This window comes from Eurypyga helias, unplaced genomic scaffold, assembly GCF_000690775.1.
Source record: "Eurypyga helias isolate BGI_N326 unplaced genomic scaffold, ASM69077v1 scaffold51192, whole genome shotgun sequence".
NCBI lineage: Eukaryota > Metazoa > Chordata > Aves > Eurypygiformes > Eurypygidae > Eurypyga > Eurypyga helias.
In genome coordinates, this window is record NW_010234993.1 from 1,265 (window position 1) to 18,474 (window position 17,210).

General features: G+C 42.2%; 1 protein-coding gene across 1 annotated transcript; it reads right to left on the reverse strand.

The window, feature by feature from the left end:
* Window positions 1-450: 450 nt before the first annotated feature.
* On the reverse strand, window positions 451-9,925 carry HECA (headcase homolog (Drosophila)). The gene is made up of 5 exons (XM_010146602.1): window positions 9,836-9,925; window positions 9,170-9,203; window positions 6,598-7,638; window positions 3,318-3,472; window positions 451-615 (listed from the first exon to the last, which is right to left on the reverse strand). The coding sequence occupies exons 1-5, from the start codon at window positions 9,923-9,925 to the stop codon at window positions 451-453; spliced, it is 1,485 nt and encodes a 494-aa protein (XP_010144904.1).
* Between the last annotated feature and the right edge of the window lie 7,285 nt (window positions 9,926-17,210).

A 17,210-nucleotide genomic window follows, 5' to 3' on the forward strand; every position in this document is an offset into this window, starting at 1 on the left:
AAGCCGAATGAATTCAACAGTCATGGGGCAGTTTCTTTCCAAGGATTTCCCATTTCCACCACACAGGAGGGACAATCATCCTACACAATTGCCCACTTTCCAACCAGACATCTCCCTCTGCCCTGTATGTCTCCCCACGCCCTTCCTATAAACCGTATTACAATCCTACAAAAAAATAAAACCAAATAATTTTTAGCTGAACTTTACCCCACACTTGGGATATATTCGAAGGCCATTAAATTGGCTTACCTCCAACCTTCACACAGATCTTGTCAGGAGGATTCTGGTTTTAACAACATGTATATATACATATTAATATGTACACAGACAAAGAAGCTGCTCTTTCAGTTAGAAAAGAAATTAAATTTCATCACAGAATGAATCCTATAAAAAGATATGTAATAAAGTTGAAATACCCATAAAATAGCTATTACTAAAGCAAAGCTTTCGTCAATAAGCTTCCAAAACTTTAAATGAAGAAAATGGCTTCACGAAGTGGTAGTCTAGATTTCCACAGTGAGGACACTGCTGGACGTTGCTGTATTCAGAGAAATACTGCATGCCAATCCGTACGTCTATTACTGGCTTCCCACAGTGCTTACAGTTCAGTCGAGCCTGTAAAAAACAAAGAAAGAAAGAAACAAAAACCCCCTTTTGAAATAAGCAATCTCACCTCTACTCCTCCCCTCCGAAAAAGAGAACATCACACGCAGGCCCCTGCCCTGTCCTCCGCGGACAGAGAGGGGCTAAGTCAGGAACTGGCAGTACTGGGATCTGCTGGTGAGGACACTCCTCACCCAGACTGGTAACTCACAGGCACAATGTTTTTCACATGAAATACCGCCCCCAAATTCTGGACCGCAAGCCACCTCCCACACTGACTGACAGGAGGCAGAGAATTTCAAAGTCTGTGTACACACACGACTGCTTTGTGTTGATTAATCTCTGAACCCATGCCTCAATCCCCAGCACAAGAAGTGCCACCTCAACAAATCTTAAATGAAGTCCCAAAGCGAAGAGAAAAGCTTTACATTTGCGCCACGCAAATCAACCATTTAGGCTGAGGTTTGGAAAGGATCTGTCTATGAAATATATTAGTCTTTTGGTTTAACAAAAGTATAACTCAATCTACTTTACCAGCATGGCCTGTCATTGTATCGCTTCCGGTATCTATTTCAGCATTTATAACACCTATCAGGTTACGCAAACTGTTCTACAAAATCCAACTGAGACAGGGCCAACATAACGGGGTGGATATGGGAAATAATTCAAGGTCAAGGGTGCAGACAGACAGAGATAGTGATCTTCAGCAGTAACAAAAAAAACCATAAGCCTTTGGAGGGAATCTAGCTGAGAAACCCAGCCCATTTGCCGCAAAGAAATCAACAGGCGGTGTGAAAGCTCGGCAGGCCGTTTGAAACTGGAGAGAAGCAGGAGGGATTTGAGACTGTAAAGGAGTTGAAGAGTAACGGTGGCAAATGAGAAGTGAGGGCCCGAGCTGTATCACACCTTAACTTCCAGCCCAATATGTTAATGAGAGCTTCGGCTTTTCACCGAGAAGAACAAAAAATGATTTTCTATGGCAACCTTGATTTAAGGAATTTTCCTGAGATGAGGAGAGGAAGAAATTATTAAAGTAGTTACTGTTGAGATGAGACTCAAAAAGAAACAAACCATCAGCTCCACAGCCATCTGGTCTGCTTGAAAATCAGAAATTCTAAGAAATACAATCTAGCAGGGCATGGATTTGTATGATTTTCTTCACCAAAGTGTTGTTTCCCCCCTTGCTACTGTCCAGCACATCAGCAATCTGCTAGTTACCTGCTAATGGCTGCAGTTCATTATCCTACATGCACATTTGTGATGTATAATTAAATATTTTGAAATAAGGTACAAAATTATTCAAAATACAAATTAGCAAGGCAATTCAGAGTTAAATTATATACCATATTTAAATGTCATTCCTCTGTATGCACAGAATCACCTGTAACAATCACTGTGAAACAATAATGTGTATTATCTGGCAATCACAGTCACTGCAGCTAATGATTTCATATTCAGCTTTATTACTTACCATGTACTGTCACACTGTCCATTAATCATGTAATTAAGGCTCTCGTATAATGAGACCTTAGTTCTTGTCTTGTACATTCAACAGAAGCAATTCAGATTTAAATTTCCTGGCTTTTACACAGCTAGCAAGTTATCATCGGTGTTTTATCTTTAAGAGTCCCTATTTAAAAAATAAAAGTTACAATCTCAAGAGGCACGAAATTTGGAGGCAGTATCGCTGTCTTTAGTTATAATGATTATCAATGGCATTCCATCCAGTAGCAGCAGCTCCACTTGTCCTTTGAGCAACACATTTTGGTATATATGTTAAATTTAAAATAAAATGGCATTTTGAAAACTGACAAAACTATATTTTTAGATCGCTCTTAAGCACGCACAATACCATGAATTGACTGTACTTCAAATGAATGCATCTTTGTGAGGCTCCTGTTCTCACCCAGTAACAGAACGTGCATGTCCGAAGGCAACAGCCTGCTCCTGAGCATCCCAAGCGGAGCACTGTGCCATTCCCAGCCAAATGCTTTTTCCATGGCTATCTACCCTAGCTACAAAACAAAAGTCCTCTGCCCCTTTTTGTGCACGGACAATTCTCTTGGATGCTGATGACTGCTGCCTCAGGCACTTGTCTGCTCTGAAGTAACCCCAGGCCCTGGGCCTTTCTCACCCAAGGTATAGGTTAGGGGAGCGTTTAACGAAAACTAAGCTGCATCAGGCAGTGGTGGGGTACCATCGTCAGTCAGTCGCAGCAGAAGTTAAGGAGAGCTGCATAATCTCCAAGAACAGACTCTTTAGACCTTCCCGTTCCCCTAGCTTTTTTGCTACAATTATCTTAAGATAAAACACAATTCAAGCAACTGAAAGAACCTTGAACACATGAAACATCTACTCAAAATGTGCAGTCGTTATTAAAATGCTTCTGGAATTACATCTGATGCCAAAGATGCTTGCTAGGGATCATCCCAAGCATTAGATTTAATTGTAGATGCATTTAAAGGGACCTTATTTAAAAACATAAGTAATAACCATGGACCACTGCACTGGTTTTTGTCTAGCTATTGGCCTTTGTGCCACATCAGTTAAAAGAAAGAGGCAGGACTCGGTCAGCTTTCTTGTATTGCACTCATAGGTACAGGCTGGAAAAGAAAGATGAAAACAGGGAGGGGAGAAGAGAAACACAAACCTTGGCTTCACTTATCACCAGTTGGAATTTCACCTTATGAGTCTTATTTACGTACAGTACTAACCTGACAACAGGGAGATGCTGCCAGAATATCGTAGGTATACATCGTTCCCAGCTGGTGCCAGCTGCCATCCCATCGGGACTTGCACTTAATGCAGATAATTTTGTGAACCCCTTCTAAGCAGTCTACACAAACAGCGTAGAGGTGCATAAGCCTTCCTGTGGACAGGAAAGACACTTCTTAAGGAGACTAAAACAGAAGATTAAACCAGACATTTCCCACAATGTATTACCTGCCCGTTAGTGATACAAATCACACCTTATTGAAATATTTTTCTTTTAAAGGGTAAATGATAAAGTAAAAAAAAAAAATAAATCTTTCTCTATGGGAAATACACAGGGCTTGACTGAAGCTCATTTCCATGGATGCAAAACTCGGGAATTAGTCATCACCCTGCCCATCCTCCCTTCCCCCATTTGCTGGTAGACTTTAGCAAAATATTTTATAAAAGGAACTGCCGAAGCTCCATCAACAGATGCCAGGTTAAGCTACGTGATCAGCCACAGTGTTTCCAAAACGAGGATTGTGCCCTAGCTTCATCCCCACCTGACAGAAGAAGCGGAGAAGTGTTGAAGCTTATTAGCAAGCTGGGTACAGATTCATTTAACAACTTGCCAAAATCTTCCAGCAAAGCAAAGGACCTAATATCCCTCATGGAAAAAAGCAACAGCCAGAAGAGCAATTTTCTTTCATGTACCTTTTCCTGACCATTCATTTACAGTAAGTATATTTGAAAACATTATATATTACACACACACAGACTTTCACATGCCATTCAGACCTACGAATCTAACGAGCTCTATCGTGACCTCAGGCTCTGTGGTCACAATGACTTTCAAAACCTGAGTTATATTGACTTTCACAAAAATCAAGCGGCTTGGACTTGAAAATGAGGTATTTTCTCTACATAAACGTTACTAAACTCACCAGCGCAAAAACTGAGATGCAAATTTCACACAGAACAAAAAGCCCTACAAAAAAATTACAAAGAGCTGGCATCTAGATTGTGCCTGATTTGTAGTGACTGAATCCATATGTAGTTTAATAGTTGGTTTTTAAAAGTGAGCTGACCGAGAGTACTAATTCTGTAATACACTATATTTTGCACTGCTATGCAAGACAAAGAAGTACTGCAGTTACAGATCAGCTACAAAACAGGACTGCATATACTACACGTTTATTTTGGAATGCAATTTTTGTTCTTTAGCATCTAAGTATTGCATACATCACAACCTGTAATTTAAAGAAGACACGCATCTTGTACCCTTTCTAGATAAAAGGGAATAAAATATTAACAATCCATGATTAGATTATACCAGATACTTTAAAACAAATGGTTTGCTTTTTGACCTGTTTTGTTTTTTAAGACAACTATTTTAGAAAAAATGAGAAAACAAAACAGATTCTTACAAAAAAATATATATACAAATAAACTAGCTAGTATAAGCTGGTAAAAATGGAATTATTCCACACTGGTGTGTTCAGTTGTAGAAAATGTGATGTGATGAGACTGAAGTGCAAATATAATAAACCTTGATCCTGAAATGAACATTCAAGATTGGAGGCTTTCAAATAATTCCACGCACAAATGTTTTGTGTTGTGCAGAAAGATGAAATAATTTTCCTCATCCGAAGTTCTGCACTGCTCCCGCACATTAAAACAGTGCATTCCTCCACCACTTAACTTTTGAGATCCTTGTTATATAGGAAATGAAGCACCTGATATCTTAAGCATGCCTGAAATAAAAGAACTGATTTTCTGTACTGAAGAGAAAATAACACCCTGAAACGGCACCCTGCAAGCTTAATTTCATTTCAAAGAGTACTTCTGATAATAGACCATTCTACCCAGGACAAGGAGGCAAAAATTTTAACAATTAATTATTCATGGTATCTTGTCTCCACAAGTTCTTCAGATGTATCATCCAATGGGTGAGGAGCAATTAATTAAAAAAAAAAAAAAATCAGAGTTTCATTCTTAGTTGCAAATGCTAACAAGTGACAAGTTTCATTATTACTAAACCAGCTATTAGTACTGATGAAGTCACAAGCACATTGTGCATGGCTCTCCACCAAAGAAATAAGCATTGTTCTCTCACATACGTATACTCTGCTTATCCTAGAGCCTTTTTTATCTTGTATATTTGCCTATCACTTTTTTTCCCTTAAATACATTAGGCAGGAACAGTAATGTTAGCATGAATACAGTTTAGTGACTTAGTGCACAGTGATTTAAGGAAAGAATAAAAACAAAACAAAGTTTCTTGAGTAAAGGAATGTTACATAACACGGATTATGATCATGCATGGGATGTAACATATTTTACTGAAAGCAGAGAGGTTTAAATGTTAAGATATCTCTTGTTAAAGCCTTCCAAACACGTTTCAACGTATAATTCTATGTTTTTGAACAGCAAACTACAAATACTTCCTCTGACTTATTTCAGCCATGCTGGCTGACAGCAGGCTGCAGGACAGGCATGTTTTGCCCCGTACCATCCTGATCACTCAGTTTGGGGCACAGCTTTCATCAGGAAGAGCTGAAGCTCATCCTAGCCCACATCCATTTGTTCCTCCAGGAGGAGAAGAGTACTTCTCATGCCTTGGTCTCAACTCAGCTCAGAGCTGGGACATGACCAGAGTGCAGTCCAAACAGGTAGGACTTTGGAAATAAGTCTAAATCCCCCACTACACCCTTGCTGCTTCAACATACCTTACTAAGAGCTTACTTTTACTACGTCCAACCTCTTCAGGTGAGTGTTAACATTGGCCAGGTCGTATACAGCCCTTTTCATACATATAAGAAAAAAAAGTAGTTTGCTATAAACCAAAACTGATACTCTTGTCTGAAAGCAGACAAGAGACATGCCATCTCACTGGTGGCACGAACGAAACTTTCACCCACGCTGCAGCACAGCATGCTAAAATTTAAAAGATTGACATGTATCTTGGAGTAAAGCTCACAACAGATAAATCAGCATGCACACGCTGCGGAACAGAGCAGCTGGAAAACGTTCCCGTGGTCTACCTAGAAACCAGATGAGAAATCTCTTAACTGTAAACCCAAACACAAGGCATGAACCATTCTACAGGGCATTTGCTCCTTGTATTCCTTCCCAAGTGTTTCAATCTGATCCATGCGATAATTTGGACACGACTTCAAGCTTTACAGAACTGCTTAAAAACGCAGAATCAAGATGAAAATCTAAAATGTGGCAGGGCAGGGCACAGAAGGCAGTTCCACCATTTAATGAAGCCTAGCATGACTGACAGACAACCTGTACCTTGAAGGTGACAGGGAACATCATATTCAATCTCATCGTGTCTCGATGGGCTAAGGAACAGGGTCCCATCCACCAGCGGAAACTGTTCAAACACTGGCAGCGCCCTGTGGCATAGCGCACAGTTTACAACGTTCCTGTGGCTGGCACTAAGAGCAGCAAGGATAAACTTCCGAAGGTCCTCCCCTTGGCCCACCTGGGCATCGTCTTCCATCCGCACATGGAAGGTATTCAATTTATGCCTGGGGATGTGAGTAAGCAGCTCAGATAGATCGAGCCTTCTCAAGAACTGCACGGGGGCATCGAAGTGTCCTGATCTATGCGCTTGCAAGCCAGCTGCCCCGTAATCAAAATGTGCGTTCCTGAACAGGCCCCCGCCAGCCATGTTCTTCTTATGGGGCTCCAGGTGAATGGCGTTCTTCAGAAACTCTCCCAAGTATCGCGAGGAACGAGGGCCACTGAAATGCGTGGGGGCGAGAATAGAGTAGCCGGTGGGGGGAGACTGGCCGGGAGAGACACAAGGGGAACGAACTGCGTAGCTGCCGCCCATGACGCCCTTCTCCTGGGAGTTCTGCCTGTCCATCGAGTGCCTTCGCTGGAGGTCATGACTCAAGCCTTTCTGCGGCTTGTTGGCCGGCCTGCCCTTTTTGGCCTCCTCTGCTGACTCTGCCACGGACCTTCCCGTGCTCTTCTCCAACACTGATTTCTTCTTCTTATCATCCTGCATTCGCTTCACCTGGTACCAGTCAGTATCCTTCTTCAAGTGACCCTGCCCACACCGACAGGAGCAGAAGCGGAAAGCCAGGTCGTATCCCTTCTTTGTCCACATGTTTTGGCGACACTGCTTTTCGTTCCAGCTCCTGGCTCTGCCAATGCAGTTGAACTGGACGAGAATGCTGCTTTCCCACTCGTAGAAGCACTGGAGGTGCATCCAGGTGCTGTACGGACAGTGCTCGTTGTTGCATATAACCTTCTGGTAGTCATCCTTCTCCAAGTCCACCGGCCTTCCGAAGCTACAGATCAGCGGAGTAGCACAAGGAGCTTCTGTGGAAGATAAAACAGATACATTAATAACTTAATGTCCCACTTTCCGCAGTACTTCTTTAAACGCCGTGCCAAATACGCATGCGAGCTCTTCTTCATCATCCCTATTATCAAAGGGCCCCACGAGCACTAGCGCTCCGTCAGGGCAAAAAGCAGTCTTTGCCAAAAAAAGTTAAGTGCGTGAAAGGAGATACGGAAATGAAGGAACAAGGAAACAAAATGACATTACAGTTTGTTTAATATTCAAAGCCAAAGCACCTCAGAAGCATTAGCCTTCCCTAAGGGTTTGCGGATACCGTTGCAAAGGCTTTAAGAAGTAAGGAGAAAGCTTTGTGGATGTTTCTGGAGGGCTGCTTTGAAGGCTGAGAGGCAACATGGGGAGAACACAGAGAGACGTTTGTTTGAAAAACAAGTAGGCAATACAGCCTGGCTTTGCGATCACAGGGAGAGGCAGGAATTGATCTTTTCTTTGGGACTGAGCAAAAGTCAACAGCTAGGGAGAGGAGGAGGAAGCAGAAGACTTTGAAAAGCAAGACTAACACCTGACATACCCAGGGCAGAAAGGAGGGCCTTCGTTGTATTGCTCAGGCAAATACAGACTACGCCACTGCCACTGACCTACTGGATAGCTAAATTTCACAAACCAAATGGTTCTGCAACACAGACAGGTTCGAAAAACAAATGGCATGTGGTCTTTTATCAGCCAAGTAGCAGCCTTTGATATATCCTTGAGCAAAGAACAGTTTACTTCAATGCTCTCCCTGCAACAACATCAGCTTGTACACAAAAACATTCTAGAAAACTTGTTCATTATGGACCAATGACATTTTCCCCTCCGTCACCAAAGTACCACAGACTACAGTCTACTCCCATTTCTGGCTGCTCAGTTGCAGCTGGGAGGCACAGAAGGACAGGAAATTTTCAGTTGGAGTTCCTACTGAATCTTAAGAGTTTCTAATTATGAAGTTTTTAGATGCTTACTCAAGTATTACAAATATTTCTCCTCCATATTTCTGACTTCCTACTTCCTCCACTTCACCAAAAAATAATTATACAACAGGGATGGCAGGCTGCCTTTTAACCTCCGTGTTGCTACACTCAAATATTAGCAGGCTTCTTCAGGGACTTCCACAGACAAGTGCGGTCTCGTACCATGCAAAACAGAGCAAACAGCTCCCTGCAGTTCCCCAGTCTCAGTCACAGCTCCAGGACTTGCAAAAGAGGTACATGGAACCTCATGGAAAGAGGCTGCCCCAGAGAGGTGATCCCTGTTTTTTTTCCTTAGAACTTCAAGTTTCTGATAAGCAAGGAAAAAACCCACTACTCAGCTGCATTGCTTTTAATCCTGTTCTTGTCACTGCTAGCACAACTAATACAACATAATAAGCAGTGGAATGATAGGTTTTATGCTGCTACGTTCACTTTTACTCAGACTTTCCATTGCAGATGCACTACCCATCATCATCTGCCCTGCAGCAGCAACACGCTAACCAGACGCTTTACAACAACGGATCTTTTGCCACACTAGTACTTTTGCTCCTTCCCAACAAGTTGTTGTTAAAAGGCTATAAACAAACAAGCCAACAAAAACGTCAAGGTTACTTTCAGTAAATTGAAAATTACAGTAGCTCTTAAGACTTATTTACTCAGAAGAGAAGGGCACAAAGAGCACAAGAGAATTTTCCTGAGACATTCCCCTGAAGATGCCACATCCTTCATCCCATCTGTCTGCCTCCATTTCTAATGCCAGAAGCAGCGTAGCTGCGAGGAGAATTTTCTGCAATACCTTTCTTTCAGGGACTAGACTATAAACTGCAACCAAGGCATATTCCCGAAAACATTCTCTTAAAGGAGAAAAAAACCCAAAAAGATATTACTTCACTTCAAAATATGGACTTGTTTAGTCATTAAAGACAAATTACCCAATTGGAGAGAACATAGATAAGAGGCATTCCTTCAGGATTCTTTGGAAGTTCCTTCTATATATGTGACACATTTTTACCAGTCTCAAGTCTCTGAAAAGCCCACTAAGAACATACAGGTTTTGAGATGTCTTTGATAAGCATGAATTTTATTGGCTACCAATGACTCATTTTTCTCTATGTTTTCTACTGTCTATTGTTGAGTATAATGTCTCTGGCCAACAGCAAAACCGAATGGTACTTTACCTGCTCTGAAATAAAACCTGTCAGCTTACCAGTTCAGAGACTTCTCCCACCCATTCTCCCAGACTTCGATTCAAGTCACATTGTGCCACACCAAGCATCCCTGCAAAGTTCGTCGCCATTGTCCATCATTCTTTCATTATATTTAGGGTCTGAAAGCACAGTTTGCAATTATAGCATCCTTAAGAAATTTATCTCCGAGAAGCCAGTTAAACTGAAACCATTAAAGGCAAATCATCAGAAGTCAGATGTGCAGCAAGACACTGGAGGTACCAATACGAACCGTTTTAATTATGCATCTCCTGTATTCATCTATTTTGGTACGTATTCCTTTCCATCACTGCCAGGAGGCAGGAAGAAAGAACATGCCAAAAATCTGCCTACGCTCCCCCTGTGTTTCGGAGTGTAAATGTTCTAACAGTCACAGGTATAATTATAGCTGGCAGTCGAGAAAGTTACTATACAGACAAGTCTAGAGATCTCCACTTTAGAATAAAGACGACCTTACACTTGTTCATGCATATTGGCATAGTTAACTGACTGAAAAAGAAGGGTTTCCTCGATTAGCCTTTGAACATGTATTTGGTTTTGGATGCAAAAATGTATGATCTCTAGCCCCCTGAGAGGTTTACAGCCTCTCATTATGTGAACAAAAAAAAGAATTAATAAAATAAGTGGCTGAAATACAGAAAAAAATCCCAAAAAACCACACAAAAACAAAGCACCACCACCATGGCCTGTGTATTCCACAGAACATGTCTACAATTATTTGATTAAGGTCATGTACTGGGTGTCTAGAGGCTATTATAAAGGTGACTTTCAATAGATTTCCGCCCCCCCCCCCCTTTTCCCTGGTTAGTCAATGGAAGGACTGTGGAATGGGATCTTCTCCAGCTTCTCCTTAAGAACTATAAATGACAGATTACCCGAGGAACTTTCCAGACAGCATAACTATGAGCAAGAAAAAGCTTCAAGTTTTGGATAGCAATGTCTTTTTAAATGTTTAAGTTTAATAGATGAATACCAAGTCATCACACATTCCGTCACCTGATCTCATTGCTAAGAGGAGAAGCTGGTCCCTACTCACCTCTCCTGGGAATGCACCTGACCTGTCACCACTGTCACTGTGGTAACACATGAAATACTAGAAAACCAACAGGTCTCTCTGCCACGTTGCCATGCTCCACAGCAAGGTTAATGCCACGCTAGTCAAAGCGCCTGACAGCTTCGTTATTATGAAGTCTGACTAGCTGAAGGCGGCCTTGATAAGACTGCTGTGGTATTTCCACAACAGAAAGCGAGAGCCCAGCATGGCTAGTGGAAGTTGTCACAGTAGAAAGCTCTACCACTTCTGCAGTACTCCTGCATTTAAGAAAGCATAAAACTCCACTACCTGAGAAGCATATAGAAACCTCAAGCCAACATTTGGCTCTGCCTAATATTTCAAATTCCAGCAGGTCTATCTGTGCAAAACAGACTGCACAAGACTGAACATCCCTTGCAGACATGCAGAGTTCAAGCCTCCTGCCAAACATAATCATGCCACATGTTCCCACATAGAGGATAAACGAGAAACAGAAAACAAAGCAATTTTTGGTGCAACTTCTCCAGTTCGCAGCAACAGATATGCCTTAGGAGTGAGAGAGAGTGTTCAGATCACTTGGTATGGGAGCCACATTAGCAAATGTGAAGAGCTCTTCCCATCAATTCCCAGCCATGAAAGTGCTGTGGGTTATTTAATCATCATTTTACAAACGAGACAAAGCACTTATTACAGAATTACAAAACTTTAAAAATTATTGTTATCGAGGCCTTCTAACTTCCCATTAATTAGAAATGCATTCTGAGATTATTCTTCAAAAAGTCAGAGCTACAATCATTGTCTTAATTTTTTATGATAACAGTACAGCAATTACTGTCAAGAGAGATGATAAAGGGGAGTAAACAGAAATTCACATGGCCAAACCACACATCCACACCTGCAGTCCCAAGCTGGATTGTCACCTAAATGTAATTTGCTTCCAAGTAGCTAATAGCTCAACAGCTTTCTGGGTGCCAAAGTTATGAAACTGAACTTGAGGGAAAATGAAAGACGAAGAGGTATCAGAGCAGCATCCGTTCTCCCAGCAGGCCCTTCTGAAAGAATGCCAGCCATAAAAGTACCCCTATTTTACCTCTCGGTTTCAAGGAGGTTTTCACAGCCTAAGAGAACAAAATGAGACAGTGTGCAGTTTTGTGTAGCAGAACAGCTTAGATGTTTAGGGCTGTAACAGACAGGTTGCCAAGTTGCAACTACGGTTGCACACTGCTTCTTTCAAGAAGTTATGTTTCCACATAAAAAGTAAATGTTTTCTTATATTCCACTGTAGTGATTTTGATCAGTAATTCTGAAAACAGTTGCAAGGGGCAGCACATAAATGTCTGCTAAAACAGAGCTAACATAATAGTCCAAACAAGCGTACACCTGAGCAAAGATAGCTCATTGTTTAAACAAGGTTATGTTTTATGTTTTGACAGAACTACCACAAAATTACTTTCCTTTCTGTAACGAGAACATGACTGAAAACTGCAAGGAAGCTGGTCTGGGTGTTTAGCTTTTTCTCGGTTTATCTGTGCAGGTTTATAAACATCAATAAAAACGGGAATAGAAACAGACAGTTGTGGTAAATCTCCGTCAACAAAAACACCCCCCACACTGACAGTTTTCTACATTTTAATAAAAAAGAAAGAGGGTGTATTTAGACCACCCTTCCCGTTTCATGATCCAAACAAAAGCAGCAGAACAACAGCTGCCTGAGGAACTTCCCTCCGGTGAAGTAAATGGAGGAGAATGTTGTTTACTTCTGTTTACACACCCATCATAAAACCAAAGATGCACCCGGCAAGCCAAATGCTATGACTCCACAGCCTCAGTTTCGTCACTGCTCTCATTTGTTCCAAGTCCTCCATGCGGACGCCTAAGGCAAAATTCACTCTTCCCCCCCTTACGTTCTCACATTATCCATTGTGTTAAGCAACAACCAGGGTTTTTCAGCCCATGGTCGAAAAAGAGGTAATTATTTCCTGCACTCGGCGTAGGTTTCAGCTCATTGCACAGACTCACGATGGCTGGTAAAGCTCAAGGGAGGTGTGAAACACACGAGGCTGGGGGCAGAGGAGAGAGAAGTGCGGCGGCTGTTGGAAGAGGCAGCCCTACTGTCATCTTAAAAGAACTGTCAGACGACAGTAGGTTGTTATGGATCTGGAAAGAGAAATTATCAAATAAAAAGGTAAGGTCTTGGCACTGATCGTCTGCAAAACACGTGCTGTGGTTTGCTTTTGGTCTGCCATTATTCTAGCATCTCCTCACCTATACCAAGGACACTGTACTTGCCAGCACATTACTTCGGCCAGAAAGGTACCTGTGGGACACAAGCTTAGCAAATCAAGAACTTTAACCTCTACCACCACTTTCCCATGAACAGCGCTCCCTTCACAACCCTACACAGCTAGGAATTGTTTGCTCTGCCAGCTCGAACCAGAGCTGAGTCATTTCTGTGGAAAGCTATTCCCTACCAACCATCTGCATGAATTTCCTCTGCCATCAGCATGGCTTGATTTTAATTGAAGTCATACAATATTATCGTGCTAATACTGTAATGCAGCTGTAGAAAATAAACCACCACAACAACAAAACAGACTGAACACAAAACTTGTATTAATTGTCCAACGTGTTTGCTTTAGTGAACCTTAGACACAATCTAATATTCAAAAGATTACCAAGACGTGACAAAATGTTGTTGCCATTACGTTGCCCTCTTACATCCTTGGAAAGACACCAAAGCCGGCAGTCCACCTTGCACAGACCCACCTGAGTCACCCTCAGAGAACCACTGGCTCCAGGCAACCCCTTGTGGACACAGGAGTCTGGCTGATAGACTTCCACATGTAAGCACCTACTTATGTGCCAATCAAGCTCAATCCTACCTCCAAGGACCAAGCAGCTGCTCTAATATTTACGCTCAGAAGGGATGGACTTAAAGAGAACAAAGCTGTAAGCAGCCCGGCTCTCCTCAGCATGCTTACCCCTTGTGCCAGATTAGGTGAGCAGTCACATGAAGTGATTTCAGTTAATTCGGAGCTGCTAAACCCTAGTTCACCTGGGAATTCAGATGACAGGACACACAGAGGGCTCAGTGGGTGCTGCAACCATCCCCATGCACTTCACTGAAGCTGACTTCACGCTTGGCCTCCAAGGGAGTCTCTTCACAGAAAAAAAAAAAAAAAAATACAAACACAACAAAAAATGGGAAAGGCCTAGCAATTACACAGCAGTGGGAAGATGTCATTGAAATCATTAAGCCTTAACTCTCATCTGCCACATTAACACCTTCTAACTTACAGCACAGCCAGAGCTAGTGCCTGTTTATGAAATCAGCAATTAGCACGTGATACAAAGTGAGTTATCTGTGGCTCTTACTCAGCCACCCACTCCCAGCTCAGCCATCACCTCACCGAAGTCAGTCAGAAAGTCAAGAGCAAAACTGTACAAACTAAGGAGGATAGGCACTTGCATCCCACAGCAGTTTTGCAGTTTGCTTACACAGCCATCTGTGCTCCAAGCTGGACCAACTGCCTACACCGCTGCAACCCATCATGAGAATTCACATGGTCTTGTAGAAGTCACTCTAATCTGTACAGTTATCACCTAGTCAACTTAGCCAACTTCTTTCTATTTCATACCAACTCAACCACCAGCTTTGGCTTTTGCTTTTGCTTAGGATGTACAGATGCTCTCTGCATACGAGATATCTTGACCTGGCTGTAATACCTTCAATCCAACTGAAAATATCACCAGTTCACCGTACCGAAGAGAGCAGGTCTGAGCCTCTACCTGCATCAGCACCAGGACAACTACTGCCAATGCACTCCCGATAACTCCTCTGTGAATTCTGAACTGGTTTAACCAGGACAGGCAACAATCAGTCCTCAGTTCCACAAGCAATCGTGCCCGGGCCAAGAAGACCCTTCTTACCCCTCAGTGTAGGGTGGATTTTTCTGGTGACCTCTATCACAGTGAATCCAGAGATTAGTGACTATCTCAAGACTGTTGGCCATTAACGTTTTGAACATTGGCTGTTGCTTGGTCCGCACACGAAACATCCTCATGGAAAAGCATCTCCATCATTAAATTCTCTCCCTATGGCCTTCCAATAGCTTTTAATACCTTGAAACGTTAGAGAAAACTAACCCTGGTGCTTCAAGAAACAGACATCCTAGTAACTAAAGCTGACACTAATGCATCTGCCCTAGCAAGTTTTCAGTGGCAAATTCCAACTAATGCTGGGAATACAAAGAAAACTGTGGCAAGCAGTACATGCCCTAATACCAAACACAGATGTAAACACTGCAGGCTGGACTTGCCCAGATTCAGAGCCAGCTAGCCACCAGACATAGTCCAAAAGCACAAGAAGGGAAGAGAAAGAGGAGAAAAGGTTGAAGCAAGTGGTATCAGAACTTCTTTTAGTTTCAAATTGAGGGGTGTTTCCATCATTGGCCTATCCTTCCCAAGTTTCAGTATGACAGACAGCACTTTTATTTCCCATGGTAAAGACTGGGGAAGCTGGTAGCAACTCGCTGGGAAGCTGGAGATGCAGTCACCCTAGCTGCAGTACCCAGCATCTCTGCAAGACAGCAGCTCCCGAGCGTGGAGCTATCGGTTCCAGTAGCCATCTCCTTCACGGTGCTGGGCTGGCTCCCAGCCCTGCCCGTGTCCCATCTTCGGCACCTGTGCAGTGCAGAGACCTCGACTGTACACTGCTCCCAAAACAGGCATGGGTAGCACAGAAGTGGAGATGGGGAGTGCCAGGTGCACCCAATAGCCAGGCTCTGATTGAAGCTACCTCCTCTCCCAGCAGGCATTCAGACAGAAACAACAGCAATATCCTTCTCCAGCCCTGGAAGGAGGACTGATAGACTCCACCACTGCAGGAGAGACCAAGAGGAAGAGATAAAGGTTAAAGTGAATGCTTTCAAGATAAATGTCACTGAAGTCTACTGGGAAATGCCAGTGCTCCTCTCAAAATCCTGCAAGCTTTCAAAACAGAATTACCCACTCAAGTGAGTAGATTACTGCTTCAAGAGGCCTCTTTGAAATTATTTGAATTTCTAACAAAACTGTTAAAAGAAAGCCCATGCCCTACTAATGCTGTTGTAATTTAGACACCTTGAAGATTAGCTGGAGTATTTTACTCTGAGCCGAATGCATGGTTTACCCCCATTTTTTTCCCCCCTCACATGCGCTGCAGGAAGAAAAGCAGAGAAGGATGGACGTCTGCCAGTCATCACGGTACTTTAATATCAAAGGATGTCTCAATATGCAAGGCTGGAAGCGAGGCTGAAGAAAACCTAAAAAATGTCTCCAAGGACTAGAAATCGTTTTGTCACTACTTGTTAGATCACTGGGAGAAAGATATGGGATGAGTACAGACAAAGTAAAGCAATCAGTTCAAAAACCGTATCTTCTCGTATGAAACCTAACAAACATCAAGCCTAACCTTTATTCATGCAAGCGTTACACTTGAGCAAATGACTAATCACATGAACACAGAATGCCGTCAGGGAACCGATAACCATTTGGAGAGCAAATAACTCTTAAAAAAAAAAAAAAAAGGGTGTGTACTTGCTTCTACGAAAGGATAGTATGTATTTTATTCAGTAATACCATAGACATGATTCCATTTGCAAAGATTTGCAGAACATGAATTGCATTTGCTACAAAAGCACGTAATTGTATAGTTTCAAAAATCCTAAAACGAACATGAAAGTCCTTTCGAACCCGATTTGCATTGATAGAGACAGTGCAATTTGCATGCAATTGATTTTTGCAGTTAGAAGAACTCAATGGAATTATGAGGCAAAATGGTTTTCCTTTAGAAAATTAATAGGTATTCAATTTTGTAGCCACTGCAACAGAACAGAAACTTAATTTTCCAGGTGGTCTCACCGATATCAATGGGACTCCCTCAAGCTAAGTAATAAGAAGGTGCCAGTACCAAACATCACTAGAGTGCCAAGATGGAATTGGATGTTATGTGCAGCAGGGAACATTTTGACAGCAAATATTAATCCATGCTTAAATACTATAGCAATTCATGCGCTAAAAATACATTTTTGAATTAAATACTGCACTGACAAATTTTCTGGCCCTCTTTAACTACACCACCTCCAGGATATAATCTTGGGGTTTTTTTTCTGGAAATCTTAATTGTTGGCCAGTCACAGCTTTCAATAACGTTAGTCACTGCTGTGCTGACTGATTTTCTTTTTCATACACTTGTCCTACATTAGCAATTTTTATTTGAAAGCAAATCGAAGTCTTAGAAACTTGTGAAACCCAGGTGAAAAGTGTGCAAAAGCACATAGCCA